Source organism: Bombina bombina, chromosome 6 (genome assembly GCF_027579735.1).
Source record: "Bombina bombina isolate aBomBom1 chromosome 6, aBomBom1.pri, whole genome shotgun sequence".
Lineage (NCBI taxonomy): Eukaryota > Metazoa > Chordata > Amphibia > Anura > Bombinatoridae > Bombina > Bombina bombina.
The window spans coordinates 568,178,217-568,200,876 of record NC_069504.1 but is presented as its reverse complement, the minus strand read 5'-3'; the positions used below and the strand labels follow the sequence as shown (position 1 = coordinate 568,200,876).

The 22,660-nt window shown below is 42.2% G+C and overlaps 1 protein-coding gene across 4 annotated transcripts in view; it reads right to left on the bottom strand.

Annotated features, from left to right (window-relative positions):
• Positions 1 to 22,660, bottom strand: part of RNF111 (ring finger protein 111) — a 689,804-nt gene that overhangs the window by 263,989 nt on the left and 403,155 nt on the right. For all 4 annotated transcript variants that reach the window (XM_053717530.1, XM_053717531.1, XM_053717532.1 and 1 more), the window contains exon 9: positions 19,327 to 19,452. In XM_053717530.1, coding sequence (XP_053573505.1) covers positions 19,327 to 19,452 — 126 coding nt within the window. The remainder of the gene's footprint in view (positions 1 to 19,326; positions 19,453 to 22,660) is intronic.

The following is a 22,660-nucleotide window of genomic DNA, read 5'->3' as shown; positions in this document are numbered from 1 at the left end:
ATCATGTGACCAGCTTTGCTGGGCTCTTTGCCATTTCCTGTTGGGGAAGAGAATATCCCACAAGTAAGGATGACGCCGTGGACCGGACACACCTATGTTGGAGAAAACGTTTTAAAATAAAACCGTTACTGTCACTTTAAATTTTAAACAGAACACACTTTATTACTGAATATGCGAAAAAGTATGAAGCAATTGTTCAACATTCACCAAAATTTCACCACAGTGTCTTAAAGCCTTAAAAGTATTGCACACCAAATTTGAAAGCTTTTGAAATCTGTCAAATATGCTTAGCAAGTAATCGTTTTAGCCCAGAAAAATGTCTACCAGTTTTTTAAGCCCTTATAAAGCCTTTATTCTTATACCTAATCTAAGAAAATGGCTTACCGGTCCCCATAGGGAAAATGACAGCCTTCCAGCATTACCAAGTCGTGTTAGAAATGTGGCCATCATACCTCAGGCAGAAAAGTCTGCCAACTGCTTCCCCCAACTGAAGTTACTTCATCTCAACAGTCCTGTGTGGAAACAGCAATCGATTTTAGTAACGTTTGCTAAAATCATCTTCCTCTCACAAACAGAAATCTTCTTCTCTTTTCTGTTTCAGAGTAAATAGTACATACCAGCACTATTTTAAAATAAACTCTTGATTGAAGAATAAAAACTACATTTAAACACCAAAAAACTCTTAGCAATCTCCGTGGAGATGTTGCCTGTGCAACGGCAAAGAGAATGACTGGGGTAGGCGGAGCCTAGGAGGGATCATATGACCAGCTTTGCTGGGCTCTTTGCCATTTCCTGTTGGGGAAGAGAATATCCCACAAGTAAGGATGACGCCGTGGACCGGACACACCTATGTTGGAGAAAATGTATTAGGTGTTACTTATGACAATTTTGAGAGGGGCCTGGAACCTATCTCCCTCACTTCCGATTGACTTACATTATAAACTGGATTTCAATTTACAATGGTTTCAATTTTCAACCATTCCTTCTGGAACCTAACCCCGGCGTAAACTGAGGGCTACCTGTATAGCAAGAAACCGTTCCTCACATTGAAGTTTTCCTGTACTCCTCAGCTCATGTGGGAACAGCAGTGGACCTTCGTTACAAATGCTAAGATCATCCTCCTCCAGGCAGAAATCTTCATCTATGTCCTGCCTGAGAGTAAACAGTACAACACCGGTACCATTTAAAAAACATAATTTATGCTTACCTGATAAATTCCTTTCTCCTGTAGTGTAGTCAGTCCACGGGTCATCATTACTTATGGGATATTAAATCCTCCCCAACAGGAAGTGCAAGAGGATCACCCAAGCAGAGCTGCTATATAGCTCCTCCCCTCTACGTCACACCCAGTCATTCGACCGAGAACCAAATGAGAAAGGAGAAACTATAGGGTACAGTGGTGACTGGAGTATAATTTAAAAATTTAGACCTGCCATAAAAACAGGGCGGGCCGTGGACTGACTACACTACAGGAGAAAGGAATTTATCAGGTAAGCATAAATTATGTTTTCTCCTGTTAAGTGTAGTCAGTCCACGGGTCATCATTACTTCTGGGATACCAATACCAAAGCTAAAGTACACGGATGACGGGAGGGACAGGCAGGATATCTATACGGAAGGAACCACTGCCTGAAGAACCTTTCTCCCAAAAACAGCCTCCGAAGAAGCAAAAGTGTCAAATTTGTAAAATTTGGAAAAAGTATGAAGAGAAGACCAAGTTGCAGCCTTGCAAATCTGTTCAACAGAGGCCTCATTCTTAAAGGCCCAAGTGGAAGCCACAGCTCTAGTAGAATGAGCTGTAATCCTCTCAGGAGGTTGCTGTACAGCAGTCTCATAGGCTAAACGTATTATGCTACGAAGCCAAAAAGATAGAGAGGTAGCAGATGCTTTTTGACCTCTCCTCTGTCCAGAATAAACGACAAACAGGGAAGAAGTTTGGCGAAAATCTTTAGTTGCCTGTAAATAAAAAATTTCAGGGCACGGACTACATCTAGATTGTGCAGAAGTTGTTCCTTCTTTGAAGAAGGGTTAGGGCACAATGATGGAACAACAATCTCTTGATTGATATTCTTGTTAGTGACTACCTTAGGTAAGAACCCAGGTTTAGTACGCAGAACTACCTTATCTGAATGAAAAATCAGATAAGGAGAATCACAATGTAAGGCTGATAACTCAGAGACTCTACGAGCCGAGGAAATAGCCATTAAAAACAGAACTTTCCAAGATAATAGCTTGATATCAATGGAATGAAGGGGTTCAAACGGAACACCCTGCAAAACGTTAAGAACTAAGTTTAAGCTCCACGGTGGAGCTACAGTCTTAAACACAGGCTTAATTCTAGCCAAAGCCTGAACGTCTGGAACTTCTGACAGACGTTTGTGTAAAAGGATGGACAGAGCTGAGATCTGTCCCTTTAAAGAACTTGCAGATAAACCCTTTTCTAAACCTTCTTGTAGAAAAGACAATATCCTAGGAATCCTAACCTTACTCCATGAGTAACTCTTGGATTCGCACCAGTGTAAGTATTTACGCCATATCTTATGGTAAATTTTCCTGGTAACAGGTTTCCTAGCCTGTATTAAGGTATCAATTACTTCCTCCGAAAATCCACGCTTTGATAAAATCAAGCGTTCAATTTCCATGCAGTCAGCTTCAGAGAAATTAGATTTTGATGTTTGAAAGGACCCTGAATTAGAAGGTCCTGTCTCAGAGGCAGAGACCAAGGTGGACAGGATGACATGTCCACTAGATCTGCATACCAGGTCCTGCGTGGCCACGCAGGCGCTATTAGAATCACCGCTGCTTTCTCCTGTTTGATCCTGGCAATCAAACGTGGAAGCATCGGGAAGGGTGGAAACACATAAGCCATCCTGAAGGTCCAAGGTGCTGTCAAGGCATCTATCAGGACCGCTCCCGGTCCCTGGACCTGGACCCGTAACGAGGAAGCTTGGCGTTCTGGCGAGACGCCATGAGATCCATATCTGGTTTGCCCCAACGTCGAAGTATTTGGGCAAAGACCTCCGGATGAAAGGTCTGGCGACTTAGGAAATCCGCCTCCCAGTTCTCCACTCCTGGGATGTGGATCGCTGACAGGTGGCAAGAGTGAGACTCTGCCCAGCGAATTATCTTTGATACTTCCATCATCGCTAAGGAACTCCTCGTCCCTCCCTGATGGTTGATGTAAGCCACAGTCGTGATGTTGTCCGACTGAAACCTGATGAACCTCAGAGTTGCTAACTGAGGCCAAGCCAGAAGGGCATTGAGAACTGCTCTCAATTCCAGAATGTTTATTGGAAGGAGACTCTCCTCTTGAGTCCATGATCCCTGAGCCTTCAGGGAATTCCAGACAGCGCCCCAACCTAGTAGGCTGGCGTCTGTTACAATTGTCCAGTCTGGCCTGCTGAAGGGCATCCCCCTGGACAGATGTGGCCGAGAAAGCCACCATAGAAGAGAATCTCTGGTCTCTTGATCCAGATTCAGCGTAGGGGACAAATCTGAGTAATCCCCATTCCACTGACTTAGCATGCACAATTGCAGCGGTCTGAGGTGTAGGCGTGCAAAAGGAACTATGTCCATTGCCGTTACCATTAAGCCGATTACCTCCATGCATTGAGCCACTGACGGGTGTTGAATGGAATGAAGGGCACGGCAAGCATTTAGAAGCTTTGTCAACCTGTCCTCTGTCAGGTAAATTTTCATTTCTACAGAGTCTATAAGAGTCCCCAAGAAGGGAACTCTTGTGAGTGGTAAGAGAGAACTCTTCTCCTCGTTCACTTTCCACCCATGCGACCTTAGAAACGCCAGTACTAACTCTGTATGAGACTTGGCAGTTTGAAAGCTTGACGCTTGTATCAGAATGTCGTCTAGGTACGGAGCTACCGAAATTCCTCGCGGTCTTAGTACCGCCAGAAGAGAGCCCAGAACCTTTGTAAAGATTCTTGGAGCCGTAGCCAACCCGAAGGGAAGAGCTACAAACTGGTAATGCCTGTCTAGGAAGGCAAACCTTAGATACCGGTAATGTTCTCTGTGAATCGGTATGTGAAGGTAGGCATCCTTTAAATCCACTGTGGTCATGTACTGACCTCTTTGGATCATGGGTAAGATTGTCCGAATAGTTTCCATCTTGAACGATGGAACTCTTAGGAATTTGTTTAGGATCTTTAAATCCAATATTGGTCTGAAGGTTCCCTCTTTTTTGGGAACCACAAACAGATTTGAGTAAAACCCTTGTCCGTGTTCCGACCACGGAACTGGATGGATCACTCCCATTAGTAAAAGGTCTTGTACACAGCGTAGAAACGCCTCTTTCTTTATCTGGTTTGTTGACAACCTTGAAAGGTGAAATCTCCCTTGTGGAGGAGAAGCTTTGAAGTCCAGAAGATATCCCTGAGATATGATCTCCAACGCCCAGGGATCCTGGACATCTCTTGCCCAAGCCTGGGCGAAGAGAGAGAGTCTGCCCCCCACTAGATCCGTTTCCGGATCGGGGGCCCTCACTTCATGCTGTCTTAGGGGCAGCAGCAGGTTTTCTGGCCTGCTTGCCCTTATTCCAGGTCTGGTTAGGTTTCCTTCCTGTTTGGGAGCAGAGGAAGTTGATGCTGCTCCTGCCTTGAAGTTACGAAAGGCAAGAAAATTAGACTGTCTAGCCCTTGGTTTGGCTCTGTCTTGAGGCAGGGCATGGCCTTTACCTCCCGTAATATCAGCGATAATTTCTTTCAAACCGGGCCCGAATAAAGTCTGCCCCTTGAAAGGTATGTTAAGTAATTTCGATTTAGAAGTTACATCAGCTGACCAGGATTTTAGCCACAGCGCTCTGCGTGCCTGAATGGCGAATCCGGATTCTTAGCCGTAAATTTAGTTAAATGTACTACGGCATCAGAAATAAATGAATTAGCTAGCTTAAGGGTTTTAAGCTTGTGTGAAATCTCATCTAATGTCGCTGAGTCAAGGGTCTCTTCCAGAGACTCAAACCAAAATGCTGCCGCAGCCGTGACAGGCGCAATGCATGCAAGGGGTTGTAATATAAAACCTTGTTGAACAAACATTTTTTTAAGGTAACCCTCTAACTTTTTATCCATTGGATCTGAAAAGGCACAACTATCCTCCACCGGAATAGTGGTACGCTTAGCTAAAGTAGAAACTGCTCCCTCCACCTTAGGGACCGTTTGCCATAAGTCCCGTGTGGTGGCGTCTATCGGAAACATTTTTCTGAATATAGGAGGGGGTGAGAAAGGCACACCGGGTCTATCCCACTCCTTAGTAACAATTTCAGTAAGTCTCTTAGGTATAGGAAAAACGTCAGTACTCGTCGGTACCGCAAAATATTTATCCAACCTACACATTTTCTCTGGGATTGCAACTGTGTTCCAATCATTCAGAGCCGCTAAAACCTCCCCTAGTAATACACGGAGGTTTTCCAGCTTAAACTTAAAATTTGAAATGTCTGAATCCAGTTTATTTGGATCAGATCCGTCACCCGCAGGATGAAGCTCTCCGTCCTCATGCTCTGCAAATTGTGACGCAGTATCAGACATGGCCCTAGCATTATCAGCATACTCTGTTCTCATCCCAGAGTGATCTCTCTTACCCCTAAGTTCTGGCAATTTAGACAAAACTTCAGTCATAACATTAGCCATGTCTTGTAGAGTGATTTGTAATGGCCGCCCTGATGTACTTGGCGTTACAATATCACGCACCTCCTGAGCGGGAGATGCAGGTACTGACACGTGAGGAGAGTTAGTCGGCATAACTTCCCCCTCGTTGTCTGGTGAATGTTGCTTAACATGTACAGATTGACTTCTATTTAAAGTAGCATCAATGCAATTAGTACATAAATTTCTATTGGGCTCCACCTTGGCTTTTGAACATATTGCACAAAGAGATTCCTCTGTGTCAGACATGTTTAAACAAACTAGCAATTAGACTAGCAAGCTTGGAAATACTTTTCAACTAAATTTACAAGCAATATGTAAAAAAAAACGTTACTGTGCCTTTAAGAAGCACACAAAAACTGTCACAGTTGAAAAAACAATGAACCGGATTAGTTATAGAAACCAAATTTAGCAAAGGATTGCACTCATAGCAATGGATGATTAACCCTTAATATCAGAAAAAAACGGATAACAATTGAAAATATAAGCGTTTTTATCACAGTCAAAGCACAGTCTCACAGGTCTGCTGTGAGTGATTACCTCCCTCAAAACTAGTTTTGAAGACCCCTGAGCTCTGTGGAGACGTCCTGGATCATGCAGGGAGAAAAAGGCAGACTGTGACTGAATTTCTGATGCGTAGTAAAAGCGCCAAAATAGGCCCCTCCCACTCACACTACAACAGTGAGGGAAGCTCAGTAAACCGTCTTAATTTAAAACAAACGACAGCCATGTGGAAAATAACGCCCAAACAATTTTTCACCAAGTACCTCAGATAATTAAACGATTTAACATGCCAGCAAACGTTTAAAATCTAATCTATGAAATGTCATTAAAAGCCTGCTGCTAGTCGCTCACACTGCAAGTTAGGCTAAAAGTTATATGCATACAGTATTTTCCCAGTGAAGTGCCATTCCCCAGAAATACTTAAGTGTAAACATACATACATATCAGCCTGATACCAGTTGCTACTACTGCATTTAAGGCTGTACTTACATTATATCGGTATTAGCAGTATTTTCTCAATCAATTCCATTCCTTAGAAAATAATATACTGCAACATACCTCTTTGCAGGTGAACCTGCCCGCTGTCCCCTGATCTGAAGTTACCTTACTCCTCAGAATGGCCGAGAACAGCAAATGGATCTTAGTTACGTCCGCTAAGATCATACACAAAAACTCAGGTAGATTCTTCTTCAAATTCTGCCTGAGAAGAAAACAACACACTCCGGTGCCGTTTAAAATAACAAACTTTTGATTGAAGATATAAAAACTAAGTTTAATCACCACAGTCCTCTCACACATCCTATCTATTAGTTGGGTGCAAGAGAATGACTGGGTGTGACGTAGAGGGGAGGAGCTATATAGCAGCTCTGCTTGGGTGATCCTCTTGCACTTCCTGTTGGGGAGGAGTTAATATCCCATAAGTAATGATGACCCGTGGACTGACTACACTTAACAGGAGAAATAAACTCTTGATTGAAGACAAAATAAAACTAACAGTTTAACACCTCTTCTCTTTACCCTTCCTGCTTAGAGCCAGCAAAGAGAATGACAGGGGGGTGGAGTAAAGGGGGAAGATATAAAGACAGCTCTGCTGTGGTGCTCTCTTTGCTACTTCCTGTCAGGAAGGACAATATCCCACAAGTTAGGATGAATCCGTGGACTCTGTACATCTTGCAAAAGAAAGAGGTTTATTATCTCTAACCTATAAACTACTACTGACACACCACTCTAGAAAACTTCCCTCCTACACAAATAGGTGGGAGGAAGACCTACACCACCTCAAACAGAAGGAATGGTTACAGATATTCCAGAATATGAAGAGATACACCTCTTCGGTACGAATACAAGAGATGAATATTAAGCTCCAATGTAGATGGTACTTTACACCATCCAGACTATCTACAATATTTAAAAATACTTCACCAGATTGTTGGAGGGAGTGCGAGAATCCAGGTACCTTTATACACATATGGTGGCAATGTCCCAAAATTACCCCTTTTTGGACTGACATTATAGGGGAAATTAATAAAGTCATTGGAACCACAATACCCTTAGATCCGGTAATAATATTTTTTAATAAATTCCCAAAGGTCAGATGTAAACTTAGACTCCAATTATTGTATATAATGATCAATAGCGCCAAAAACAGAATTTATGTTTACCTGATAAATTTCTTTCTCCAACGGTGTGTCCGGTCCACGGCGTCATCCTTACTTGTGGGATATTCTCTTCCCCAACAGGAAATGGCAAAGAGCCCAGCAAAGCTGGTCACATGATCCCTCCTAGGCTCCGCCTACCCCAGTCATTCGACCGACGTTAAGGAGGAATATTTGCATAGGAGAAACCATATGGTACCGTGGTGACTGTAGTTAAAGAAAAAAAAATTATCAGACCTGATTAAAAAACCAGGGCGGGCCGTGGACCGGACACACCGTTGGAGAAAGAAATTTATCAGGTAAACATAAATTCTGTTTTCTCCAACATAGGTGTGTCCGGTCCACGGCGTCATCCTTACTTGTGGGAACCAATACCAAAGCTTTAGGACACGGATGAAGGGAGGGAGCAAATCAGGTCACCTAAATGGAAGGCACCACGGCTTGCAAAACCTTTCTCCCAAAAATAGCCTCAGAAGAAGCAAAAGTATCAAACTTGTAAAATTTGGTAAAAGTGTGCAGTGAAGACCAAGTCGCTGCCCTACATATCTGATCAACAGAAGCCTCGTTCTTGAAGGCCCATGTGGAAGCCACAGCCCTAGTGGAATGAGCTGTGATTCTTTCGGGAGGCTGCCGTCCGGCAGTCTCGTAAGCCAATCTGATGATGCTTTTAATCCAAAAAGAGAGAGAGGTAGAAGTTGCTTTTTGACCTCTCCTTTTACCTGAATAAACAACAAACAAGGAAGATGTTTGTCTAAAATCCTTTGTAGCATCTAAATAGAATTTTAGAGCGCGAACAACATCCAAATTGTGCAACAAACGTTCCTTCTTTGAAACTGGTTTTGGACACAGAGAAGGTACGATAATCTCCTGGTTAATGTTTTTGTTAGAAACAACTTTTGGAAGAAAACCAGGTTTAGTACGTAAAACCACCTTATCTGCATGGAACACCAGATAAGGAGGAGAACACTGCAGAGCAGATAATTCTGAGACTCTTCTAGCAGAAGAAATCGCAACTAAAAACAAAACTTTCCAAGATAATAACTTAATATCAACGGAATGTAAGGGTTCAAACGGAACCCCCTGAAGAACTGAAAGATCTAAATTGAGACTCCAAGGAGGAGTCAAAGGTTTGTAAACAGGCTTGATTCTAACCAGAGCCTGAACAAAGGCTTGAACATCTGGCACAGCTGCCAGCTTTTTGTGAAGTAATACCGACAAGGCAGAAATCTGTCCCTTCAGGGAACTAGCAGATAATCCTTTTTCCAATCCTTCTTGAAGGAAGGATAGAATCCTAGGAATCTTAACCTTGTCCCAAGGGAATCCTTTAGATTCACACCAACAGATATATTTTTTCCAAATTTTGTGGTAAATCTTTCTAGTTACAGGCTTTCTGGCCTGAACAAGAGTATCGATAACAGAATCTGAGAATCCTCGCTTCGATAAAATCAAGCGTTCAATCTCCAAGCAGTCAGCTGGAGTGAAACCAGATTCGGATGTTCGAACGGACCCTGAACAAGAAGGTCTCGTCTCAAAGGTAGCTTCCAAGGTGGAGCCGATGACATATTCACCAGATCTGCATACCAAGTCCTGCGTGGCCACGCAGGAGCTATCAAGATCACCGACGCCCTCTCCTGATTGATCCTGGCTACCAGCCTGGGGATGAGAGGAAATGGCGGGAACACATAAGCTAGTTTGAAGGTCCAAGGTGCTACTAGTGCATCCACTAGAGCCGCCTTGGGATCCCTGGATCTGGCCCCGTAGCAAGGAACTTTGAAGTTCTGACGAGAGGCCATCAGATCCATGTCTGGAATGCCCCACAGGTGAGTGACTTGGGCAAAGATTTCCGGATGGAGTTCCCACTCCCCCGGATGCAACGTCTGACGACTCAGAAAATCCGCTTCCCAATTTTCCACTCCTGGGATGTGGATAGCAGACAGGTGGCAGGAGTGAGACTCCGCCCATAGAATGATTTTGGTCACTTCTTCCATCGCTAGGGAACTCCTTGTTCCCCCCTGATGGTTGATGTACGCAACAGTTGTCATGTTGTCTGATTGAAACCGTATGAACTTGGTCCTCGCTAGCCGAGGCCAGGCCTTGAGAGCATTGAATATCGCTCTCAGTTCCAGAATATTTATCGGTAGAAGAGATTCTTCCCGAGACCAAAGACCCTGAGCTTTCAGGGATCCCCAGACCGCGCCCCAGCCCATCAGACTGGCGTCGGTCGTGACAATGACCCACTCTGGTCTGCGGAACGTCATCCCTTGAGACAGATTGTCCAGGGACAGCCACCAACGGAGTGAGTCTCTGGTCCTCTGATTTACTTGTATCTTCGGAGACAAGTCTGTATAGTCCCCATTCCACTGACTGAGCATGCACAGTTGTAATGGTCTTAGATGAATGCGCGCAAAAGGAACTATGTCCATCGCCGCTACCATCAACCCGATCACTTCCATGCACTGAGCTATGGAAGGAAGAGGAACGGAATGAAGTATCCGACAAGAGTCTAGAAGTTTTGTTTTTCTGGCCTCTGTTAGAAAGATCCTCATTTCTAAGGAGTCTATAATTGTTCCCAAGAAGGGAACCCTTGTTGACGGGGATAGAGAACTCTTTTCCACGTTCACTTTCCAGCCGTGAGATCTGAGAAAGGCCAGGACAATGTCCGTGTGAGCCTTTGCTTGAGGAAGGGACGACGCTTGAATCAGAATGTCGTCCAGGTAAGGTACTACTGCAATGCCCCTTGGTCTTAGCACCGCTAGAAGGGAGCCTAGTACCTTTGTGAAAATCCTTGGAGCAGTGGCTAATCCGAAAGGAAGCGCCACGAACTGGTAATGTTTGTCCAGGAATGCAAACCTTAGGAACCGATGATGTTCCTTGTGGATAGGAATATGTAGATACGCATCCTTTAAATCCACCGTGGTCATGAATTGACCCTCCTGGATGGAAGGAAGAATAGTTCGAATGGTTTCCATCTTGAAAGATGGAACCTTGAGAAACTTGTTTAAGATCTTGAGATCTAAGATTGGTCTGAACGTTCCCTCTTTTTTGGGAACTATGAACAGATTGGAGTAGAACCCCATCCCTTGTTCTCTTAGTGGAACAGGATGAATCACTCCCATTTTTAACAGGTCTTCTACACAATGTAAGAACGCCTGTCTTTTTATGTGGTCTGAAGACAACTGAGACCTGTGGAACCTCCCCCTTGGGGGAAGTCCCTTGAATTCCAGAAGATAACCCTGGGAGACTATTTCTAGCGCCCAAGGATCCAGAACATCTCTTGCCCAAGCCTGAGCGAAGAGAGAGAGTCTGCCCCCCACCAGATCCGGTCCCGGATCGGGGGCCAATATTTCATGCTGTCTTGGTAGCAGTGGCAGGCTTCTTGGCCTGCTTTCCCTTGTTCCAGCCTTGCATTGGTCTCCAAGCTGGCTTGGCTTGAGAAGTATTACCCTCTTGCTTAGAGGACGTAGCACTTTGGGCTGGTCCGTTTTTACGAAAGGGACGAAAATTGGGTCTATTTTTCGCCTTGAAAGGCCGATCCTGAGGAAGGGCGTGGCCCTTACCCCCAGTGATATCCGAGATAATCTCTTTCAAGTCAGGGCCAAACAGCGTTTTCCCCTTGAAAGGAATGTTTAGTAGCTTGTTCTTGGAAGACGCGTCAGCCGACCAAGATTTCAACCAAAGCGCTCTGCGCGCCACAATAGCAAACCCAGAATTCTTAGCCGCTAACCTAGCCAATTGCAAAGTGGCGTCTAGGGTGAAAGAATTAGCCAATTTGAGAGCATTGATTCTGTCCATAATCTCCTCATAAGGAGGAGAATCACTATCGAGCGCCTTTATCAGTTCATCAAACCAGAAACATGCGGCTGTAGTGACAGGGACAATGCATGAAATTGGTTGTAGAAGGTAACCCTGCTGAACAAACATCTTTTTAAGCAAACCTTCTAATTTTTTATCCATAGGATCTTTGAAAGCACAACTATCCTCTATGGGTATAGTGGTGCGTTTGTTTAAAGTAGAAACCGCTCCCTCGACCTTGGGGACTGTCTGCCATAAGTCCTTTCTGGGGTCGACCATAGGAAACAATTTTTTAAATATGGGGGGAGGGACGAAAGGAATACCGGGCCTTTCCCATTCTTTATTAACAATGTCCGCCACCCGCTTGGGTATAGGAAAAGCTTCTGGGAGCTCCGGCACCTCTAGGAACTTGTCCATTTTACATAGTTTCTCTGGGATGACCAACTTTTCACAATCATCCAGAGTGGATAATACCTCCTTAAGCAGAATGCGGAGATGTTCCAACTTAAATTTAAATGCAATTACATCAGGTTCAGCCTGTTGAGAAATGTTCCCTGAATCAGTAATTTCTCCCTCAGACAAAACCTCCCTGGCCCCCTCAGATTGGGTTAGGGGCCCTTCAGAGATATTAATATCAGCGTCGTCATGCTCTTCAGTAACTAAAACAGAGCAGCCACGCTTACGCTGACAAGGGTTCATTTTGGCTAAAATGTTTTTGACAGAATTATCCATTACAGCCGTTAATTGTTGCATAGTAAGCAGTATTGGCGCGCTAGATGTACTAGGGGCCTCCTGAGTGGGCAAGACTCGTGTAGACGAAGGAGGGAATGATGCAGTACCATGCTTACTCCCCTCACTTGAGGAATCATCTTGGGCATCATTGTCATTATCACATAAATCACATTTATTTAAATGAACAGGAATTCTGGCTTCCCCACATTCAGAACACAGTCTATCTGGTAGTTCAGACATGTTAAACAGGCATAAACTTGATAATAAAGTACAAAAAACGTTTTAAAATAAAACCGTTACTGTCACTTTAAATTTTAAACTGAACACACTTTATTACTGCAATTGCGAAAAAACATGAAGGAATTGTACAAAATTCACCAAATTTTTACCACAGTGTCTTAAAGCCTTAAAAGTATTGCACACCAAATTTGGAAGCTTTAACCCTTAAAATAACGGAACCGGAGCCGTTTTAACACTTTAACCCCTTTACAGTCCCTGGTATCTGCTTTGCTGAGACCCAACCAAGCCCAAAGGGGAATACGATACCAAATGACGCCTTCAGAAAGTCTTTTCTAAGTATCAGAGCTCCTCTCACATGCGACTGCATGCCATGCCTCTCAAAAACAAGTGCGCCACACCGGCGCGAAAATGAGACTCTGCTTATGCTTTGGGAAAGCCCCAGAGAAATAAGGTGTCTAATACAGTGCCTGCCGATATTATAATATCAATAAACCCAGATAAAATGATTCCTCAAAGCTAAATATGTTTTAAAACTGAATCGATTTAGCCCAGAAAAGTCTACAATCTTAATAAGCCCTTGTGAAGCCCTTATTTACCATCGTAATAAACATGGCTTACCGGATCCCATAGGGAAAAATGACAGCTTCCAGCATTACATCGTCTTGTTAGAATGTGTCATACCTCAAGCAGCAAGAGACTGCACACTGTTCCCCCAACTGAAGTTAATTGCTCTCAACAGTCCTGTGTGGAACAGCCATGGATTTTAGTTACGGTGCTAAAATCATTTTCCTCATACAAACAGAAATCTTCATCTCTTTTCTGTTTCTGAGTAAATAGTACATACCAGCACTATTTTAAAATAACAAACTCTTGATTGAATAATAAAAACTACAGTTAAACACTAAAAAACTCTAAGCCATCTCCGTGGAGATGTTGCCTGTACAACGGCAAAGAGAATGACTGGGGTAGGCGGAGCCTAGGAGGGATCATGTGACCAGCTTTGCTGGGCTCTTTGCCATTTCCTGTTGGGGAAGAGAATATCCCACAAGTAAGGATGACGCCGTGGACCGGACACACCTATGTTGGAGAAAGACTAATACCGCAACATTGGAAGCAAACAAACCCGCCCACAACGGAGAAGTGGAGAGCTTTAGTATCCACTACAATATTGCTAGAAAAGTACCACTTCGTTATCTCCAAAAGATTGGATGATTACCTGTCCATTTCCTTTTTGTGGGAGGAATATAGGTCATCATTTAGCCATTAGTATTACACTTTAATTGAATAGAGCCAATTTACTGCTGGTATGATTTGGATTTTATCCTAATAGTGTGTACCTACAAGTAGAAATGTTAAAAGAACAATTATGTTAAATCATAGTATGCCTCGTGGAGTTGAAGAATGCTGTGTATTAACTGTTCTCAGAAAATATACATTTTATGTGTAATGACTATACTTGCTCTGTGAAGCAATTGACTGAATAATATAATATCAACTATGCTGTATAAGTTTACCACTCAATAAAAAACTTAAAAAAAAAAAAAAAAAAAAAAAAAAAGAATGTTCCAAGATAACAATTTAATGTCAATGGAATGCAGAGGCTCAAAGGGAGCCGGTTGCAAAACACGAAGAACAAGATTTAGGCTCCAATGAGGAGCCCCAGATATAAACACAGGTCTGATCCTAATCAGAGCCTTAACAAAGGACTGCACGTCTGGAAGCTCAGCCAACCTCTTGTGCAATAAAACAGACAGGGCAGAAATCTGTCCTTTTAGGGAACTAGCAGGAAGGCCCTCCTCCAGTGCATCCTGGAGCAAAGATAAGATCCTAGCAACCTTAACTCTGTGCCAGGAAAAACCACGCTTTTCACACCAGAATAAGTAGGTCCTCCACCCTTTGTGGTAGATACGCTGAGTAACTGGTTTACGAGCATGAATAAGAGTATCAATGACCCTCTCAGAGAAACCTCTCTTTGCTAAGACTAAGTGTTCAATCTCCACGCAGTCAGCCTCAGAGAATCTAGATCTTGATGAACAAATGGACCTTGTATCAGGAGGTCTTTGCGACAAGGTAACTTCCACGGAGGAGAGGAGGACATCCCCACTAGATCCGCGAACCACGATGGAGCAATCAGGATTACTGATACGCGCTCCTGCTTAATGCGGGCCACCACTGGAGGAAGAAGCAGTAATGGAGGAAAAAGATGAGTTTGTACCTCAAGGGCACTGCTAATGCATCTATTAGATTCGCTTGGGGATCCCTCAACCCGTACCAGGGTAGCTTGGTATTGAGACGGAACACCATGAGATCTATCTCTGGCATCCCCCACTTGCTGCATATCTCTGCAAACACCTTGGGATGGAGAGACCATTCCCCTGGGTGGAAAGATTGCCTGATGAGAAAATCGGTCTCCCAGTTGTCCACACCCGGTATGTGGATCGCTGACAGCGAACAGCTGTGGGCCTCCGCCCACTCCAGAATCTGAGATACTTCATCGCCAAGGAACTTCTCGTTCCCCCCTAATGGTTGATGTAAGCCGAGGATATATTGTCTGATTGTAATCTGATAAACTGGGATGAACCCAGAAGTGGCCAAGCCTTCAGGGCATTGAAGATTGCCCGTAGTTCCAAAATTGATCGGGAGGAAGGACGACTCCTGAGTCCACAACCCTTGTGCCTTCCTGGCACCCCAAACAGCTCCCCATCCAGATAGGATTGTGTCATTAGTCACAATCTCCCAGGATGGTCTTAAGAAGCACGTCCCTCAGGACAGATCTGGACAGAGTCACCAAGGGAGTGATTCTCTCGACCGGCTGTCTAATACAATCTGTAGAGACAGATCAGAATGATCGCTGTTCCACTGTCTCAGCATGCACAGTTGTAAAGGTCTGAGACGGAACCTGGCAAAAGGAATGATGTCCATGAAGGACACCATAAGACCAATCACCTACATACACTGAGCCACAGAGAGAATCAAGGAGGCCCGGAGGGCAAGTCATGCCAAAGTTAGCTTGCAATGTCTCTGGTCTGTTAGAAATATCCTCATGGATATGGAGTCTATTATTGCACCCAGGAATTCCACCCTGGTACTTGGGATAAGAGAACTCTTTTCAAAGTTTATCTTTCATCCATGTGATCGAAGAAGACTGAGAAGGGAATCAGAGTATTCTTTCGTAAGATGACAAGATGGTGCTTGCACCAGAATATCATCCAAGTATGGGGCTACTGTAATACCCTGAGTTCTGACAACAGCTAGAAGAGTCCCAAGAACCTTCGTAAGGATTCTTGGAGCAGTAGTTGGGCCAAACGGAAGGGCAATAAACTGGAGGTGCTGGTCCATGAATGCCAACCTCAGGAACTGAAAGTGATCCCTGTGGATTGGAACATGAAGTTAAGTGTCCATCAGATCTATAGTGGTCATAAACTGGCCATCCTGAATTAAAGGATTATCGCCACCATCATGAAGGGACACTGGGCGGAAAGTTCCCTCCTTCTTTGGAACCACGAAAAAGTTTGAATAAAACCCCAAACCTCTTTCTTCAATAGGCACGGGACTACTCCTAAGGGGGGATAGGTCCCGAACACACCCTAGAAAGGCATTCCTCTTTTCTGGTCTGTAGACAGGTTCGAGAGTAGGAATCTGCCCCAGGGATCTGAGATCTTGTATCCCTGAGAACGACCTCCAGGACCCACGGATCCTGTATGTCCCTGAACCAAGCGACTGAAAAAAAGAGACCGTCTGCCCCTACACTACCCGATACCGGATCGGGGGATGGCCCTTCATGCCGATTTGTTGTCGATGGGCTTCTTATTCTGCTTGGACTTACTCCAGGACTGAGCCGGCATCCAAGTACTCTTGGGTTGCTCAGGCTTGGAGGAGGATTGTTGTCGTTGGTATTTGTCAGAACGAAAGGAACAAAAAATTAGAAGATTGTCGTCCCTTAGACTTCTTGTTCTTATCTTGCAGTAGGAAGGCACCCTTACCTCCAGTAACCGTAGAAATAATGGAGTTCAGGCCTGGATCAAATAAAATCTTTCCCTTAAAGGGAAGAGAAAGAAGTCTGGACTTAGAAGTTATATCCGCAGACCAAGACTTCAACCAGAGCGCCCGGCGGGCTAGGACCGCAAAGCCAGAGACCTTTGAATTTAGGCGAATAATTTGCATGTTCGTATCACAAATAAAAGAATTAGCAATTCTCAGAGCTTTGACTCTCTCTTGAATATCCTTGAGGGGAGACTCCACCTCAATGAGTTCCGACAGTCGCACCAGTAGGTAGCTGCTCCGGAAATCGCGGCAACTGCAGCCTCCGGTTGAAATAAAAAATTGAATGTTGAAACATCTTTCTCAGAAAGGTTTCCATTTTCTTATCCATCGGCTCTGTGAACGAAGAACTATCCTCAAGAGGTATAGTAGTTCATTTAGCAAGTTTAGAGATAACACTATCCACCTTAGGAATGGAGCCCCACAAATCCAGTTGAGAGCCCAGGACCAACTTTTTAAAAGGGGGAAAATTCTTTCCCATTCTTTGTTAAAAATTTTCGCCATTTTAACCGACACAGGAAAAGCCAAAGGAACTTTCCTGTCTTCGTAAACTCTGTCTAATTTAGGTATCATAGGTTCTTCAGGTTGTGTGGCCTCTGGAACCTCTAACGTAGACAGAACCTCCTTTATATTTTAAATTGAGCGCTAAGAACCCTGAACCAAGAAAGTTCACTCTCTGGAGCTACAGAGGTTAACTCATCATCGCATAAATGGGACATAATAGCTAAATCCGATAAATATTTAGATGACTCCGGGGCAGGTGAGCTGTGTTTAACCTTTCTCTTGCGTTTGTTAGAGCGAGGTAATGCACTGAGGGCCATTTGTAACTGCGCGGGAAAGTCCACAGGAAGAAGGCCCCCTCCGGACGGAGGATTAGATGAGCTACAGGGAACTGTAAGTGGAGTGGATAATGTAGCAAGGGGAATAATCTTATGGGACGCCGAGTCCTGAGAGGTAGATGGCTCAAGGGACTAATAGCCTTAGCAGGTGTGTCTCCCTTCTTAGACTTTATAACGGTGTTAAGGCATGTGGAACATAAATGAGTGGGCGGGAAAATCACAGCATCCTCACAATATAAACAGGTATGATTTAGTACAGAAGAAGTACCCTCTAACATGTCTAGAGTCCTCCATAGCTTAGATTAAACCCACAGGAGGACACAAATATATATATATTTTTTTATATACTCCCAATGGCTGCGGCACTCACCACCTCCTAGACCCAGACAGTGAACAGAGGAAATGCTCTCCTCAGGTTGAAGTCTCAGCAGGAATGGAGGAAATGAAGATGGACCACATGCTATGAAAATTACAGCAAGTTAATAGGAGTTGTGCAACACTTTCAAAAACTAAAGTGAAACACACAGTCTATGAGCCCAGAAAATAAAAACACACAAAGCAGTATGTAAATAATTAATACACTGATTAACCTCAACTGTTCAATAAACCCTCCCTCAGAGGATATTAACCCTGGATCCTATCAAGATATAAAGGAGCCACACTGTGACCCTATTATAGCGTTTTATGTGTAAAAAATTGAAACAATCTTACCTCCAGAATCCATGCTGTGGAACAGAACACAGCCTCTCAAATGTGACAGTCTTATAGCAGCACACCTGACATGGACTTGAGTGAAAGAAAGCAGGCAGTGAAATTCCTCAACACTGATTGCTTAGGAATTGTTAGCAGTTGTCTGGATGGTTTCGCAGATAAACTTTCCCTGCATCTCCAGACTAAATTTCATCAATACTCTCACTGAGAGGTTGACATGACTACTTAAAACTCCAGTCCTATCTCGAAGGGCAGATACCCTTTTTCAGGACTCTAAGAATCTTCTGACACTTCTCTGCCACCTCCCATCATGAAGAAAGGTAAAGAATGACTTCGGTAATGAGAAAGCGGGAGGGATATTTAAGCCTTTGGCTGGGGTGTCTGACTCCTCCTGGTGGCCAGGTGTTGTATTTCCCAACAGTAAGGAATGAAGCAGTGGACTCTCCCTATCTTAGGAAGGAAAAATGATACCATTTACTTTATAGCTCACTTTATGTTATTTAGCAGAAATGTGAAACATAATTATTGTACCCTAAATGCTTAGGATGCACACACTGCTTTCTAGGCCTAATATAAAAAATCCTGTGGCACACCACCATGCCCAAATTTTATAAAATCACACATTGTAGCCTAATACAGGATATATACAGTATATATATATATATATATATATATATATATATATATATATATATATATATATATATATATACACACACACATATACATATATATATATATATATATATATATATATATATATATATATATATATATACACATACTGCACTGTGCTGTCATGCCATGCCTCCTACAAACTATACATGACATATTGACATTCATTCACAAACACCCCGCACTGTTGTCAGTCTGCCGCGGCACACCTGAGGATCTCTCACGGCACACTAGTGTGCCACAGCACACTGGTTAAAAAACACTGGTCTAACCAGCAGTTTATTTACACAGCAAATCATGATAACCATGGTATAATGGCTATACCCTATAACAGTTCCCAGTCACAATAATTAGAATCCTCCATACAAAAAACAGCACAAAAAATAAGCTGGTATAGTTTTAAAATTTTAATTTAAATATAGTCTGTGTCCCAAGTTTCAGATTTGAAGCAAAACAAACAAAAATGCAAACATTCTGATTACTCACCAAGCAGAACGCTCAGGGGCTTGACGAGGATGAGAGGACATTGTTTGAGGCACATGAATATGATGTCCATGACCATAGTTAGGATGCATTCTGTGAGGATGTGGGGGTGGGCGCTCATGGGCACGCCTATGATACAAAAATAAACAGAAAAAAGTTCAATGCAGAGCAAAAATTCAAAACAGATAGAGGTCTTTTGTGAACAAATTATTCTAATTTTATTTTCAAGCTCTATGGTGGTTAAAAAATAAAAACACAAGCATCAAGACAATTATAAAAAAAAAAAAACAATATATCCTTTAAAATCTGCATTTGCACATGCCTATTTTAAGAGTGCTGCGCTTTCACAAAAAGAGCCAAATGCCCCCAAAGAGAGCCAAATGCCTGCGAACAGCCACCTTCTTCCGTATTTAAGTCATCCCAAATGATCCAAATGAACATGCCTATTTTTAACACTCCAGTCCAATAGGAGGCAAAAAAATGGATTTGCGTACATACTTTTACTAAATTCTAAGTAGATGCTTTGCAAATTTGCTCAATAGAAGCTTCATTACTGAAGACCAAAGATGTGGCAATTGATCTAGTGGAATGAGCAGAAATGCACTCGGGAAGTCTTTGTGGCAACCAAATCTACTTTTTTTAATTTTCATATTTTTTTTATTAAAGTTTTTAAGCAAGTGTGCAGGTAATAATTGTCATGACATATTAAAAGGGATAGTAAACTAAAAAAAAAATTAAGATCTCTTAAAACATCGATATATGTTAAATATATTTGTAATTGGTTCTTGTTTAAACTTTCTATTGTTATCTTGTAATTTTGAATGTAAAACTATTACAGTGCCAAACCCACTTTAAAACCGGTAAATGGGGCCTATAACGATGTTCTACCTAGGTAGAAATATCATGGCGGCCCACATGTGCATTATAACAACTCATAGCCTAACGCTTGCGCAGATTCATGATCCAAGTACCGGATGGTCATGTGAATTGTGACGTTGATGCAGGAAGGAGTGTTGCACCGCTGAACTGAAGTTTCATAGAGAGGAAAGAGCGGACGTTATAGATGAAGAAGAGGTGGAGGTAAGTATGCAAAGTGCCCCTAGACCAAGGAGCATATTGACTCGTTTTTTATTATATGGTATGGACCATGAATAGTAAAAGAAAATATGGCCGCTGTGCGTTTCTATACAATGTGCGCTTGCGTATCCCTTACATTACAAGTGCACATGCAATGTGCACATAAATAAGAGCATTTAAATATTAACCTTAATGTCCGCAGCTGCATCACCATTGGATGGGGCTCCATATTTGGTTTTGCATAAACTCTGCCTCTTTCATGAGAATCTCAAAGTTTATACAAAAGGTATGTAGAGGCTTAATTTTCACACAAAAATAGTTTTATTTGCTTACATTCAATATACTAATTATTATATATATATATATATATATATATATATATATATATATATATATATATATATATATATATATATATATATATATATACACATACACACACATACATACATACATACATACATACACACACACACATACACAAATACATACATACATATATATATATAATTTATATACAATTTGCAACAATTTCTAACCCATTAAGGGCAATCTTACAAACAATGCATACAACATAATGGCTTTAGCAAACAATCATATAAACAAGTTTGCACAAAACAAATAAGGCAAGAAAGAAAACCTATTTTGAAAGGAAACCTATTTTAAAAGAAAAAAACATAATTTATGTAAGAACTTACCTGATAAATTAATTTCTTTCATATTGGCAAGAGTCCATGAGCTAGTGACGTATGAGATATACAATCCTACCAGGAGGGACAAAGTTTCCCAAACCTCAAAATGCCTATGAATACACCCCTCACCACACCGACAATTTAGTTTAACGAATAGCCAAGAAGAGGGGTGATAAAGGAGTAAAAAGCATCAACAAAGGAATTTGGAAATAATTGTGCTTTATACAAAAAAATCATAACCACCTAAAAAAAGGGGTGGGCCTCATGGACTCTTGCCAAAATGAAAGAAATTAATTTATTAGGTAAGTTCTTACATACATTATGTTTTCTTTCATGTAATTGGCAAGAGTCCATGAGCTAGTGACGTATGGGATAGCAATACCCAAGATGTGGAACTCCACGCAAGAGTCACTAGAGAGGGAGGAATAACAAATAAAAACAGCCAATTTCGCTGAAAAAAATTAATCCACAACCCAAATCATAAGTTTAATCTTATAATTGAAAAGAAAAAACTTAAATCATAAGCAGAAGAATCAAACTGAAACAGCTGCCTGAAGAACTACCAAAAACTGCTTCCGAAGAAGCAAAAACATCAAAATGGTAGAATTTAGTAAATGTATGCAAAGAAGACCAAGTTGCTGCTTTGCAAATCTGATCAACTGAAGCTTCATTCTTAAAAGCCCACGAAGTAGAGACTGATCTAGTAGAATGAGCTGTAATTCTCTGAGGCGGGGTTTTACCCAACTCCAAATAAGCTTGATGAATCAAAAGCTTTAACCAAGATGCCAAAGAAACGTCAGAAGCCTTCTGACCTTTCCTGGAACCAGAAAAGATAACAAATAGACTAGAAGTCTTCCAGAAATCTTTAGTAGCTTCAACATATTTCAGAGCTCTCACCACATCCAAAGAATGTAAAGATCTCTCCTAAGAATTCTTAGGATTATGACACAAAGAAGGGACAACAATTTCTCTACTAATGTTGTTAGAATTCACAACTTTAGGTAAGAATTTAAATGAAGTCCGCAAAACTGCCTTATCCTGATGAAAAATCAGAAAAGGAGATTCACAAGAAAGAGCAGATAATTCAGAAACTTATCTAGCAGAAGAGATGGCCAAAAGGAACAACACTTTCCAAGACAGCAATTTAATGCCTAAAGAATGCATAGTCTCAAACGGAGGAGCCTGTAAAGCCTTCAAAACCAAATTAAGACTCCAAGGAGGAGAGATTGATTTAATGATAGGCTTGATACGAACCAAAGCCTGTACAAAACAGTGAATATCAGGAAGTTTAGAATTTTTTCTGTGGAATAAAACAGAAAGAGCAGAGATTTGTCCTTTCAAGGAACTTGCAGACAAACCTTTATCCAAACCATCCTGAAGAAACTGTAAAATTCTAGGAAGTCTAAAAGAATGCCAAGAAAATTTATGAGAAGAACACCATGAAATGTAAGTCTTCCAAACTCGATAATAAATCTTTCAAGAAACAGATTTACGAGCCTGTAACACCGTATTAATCACTAAGTCAGAGAAACCTCTATGACTAAGCACTAAGCATTCAATTTCCATAC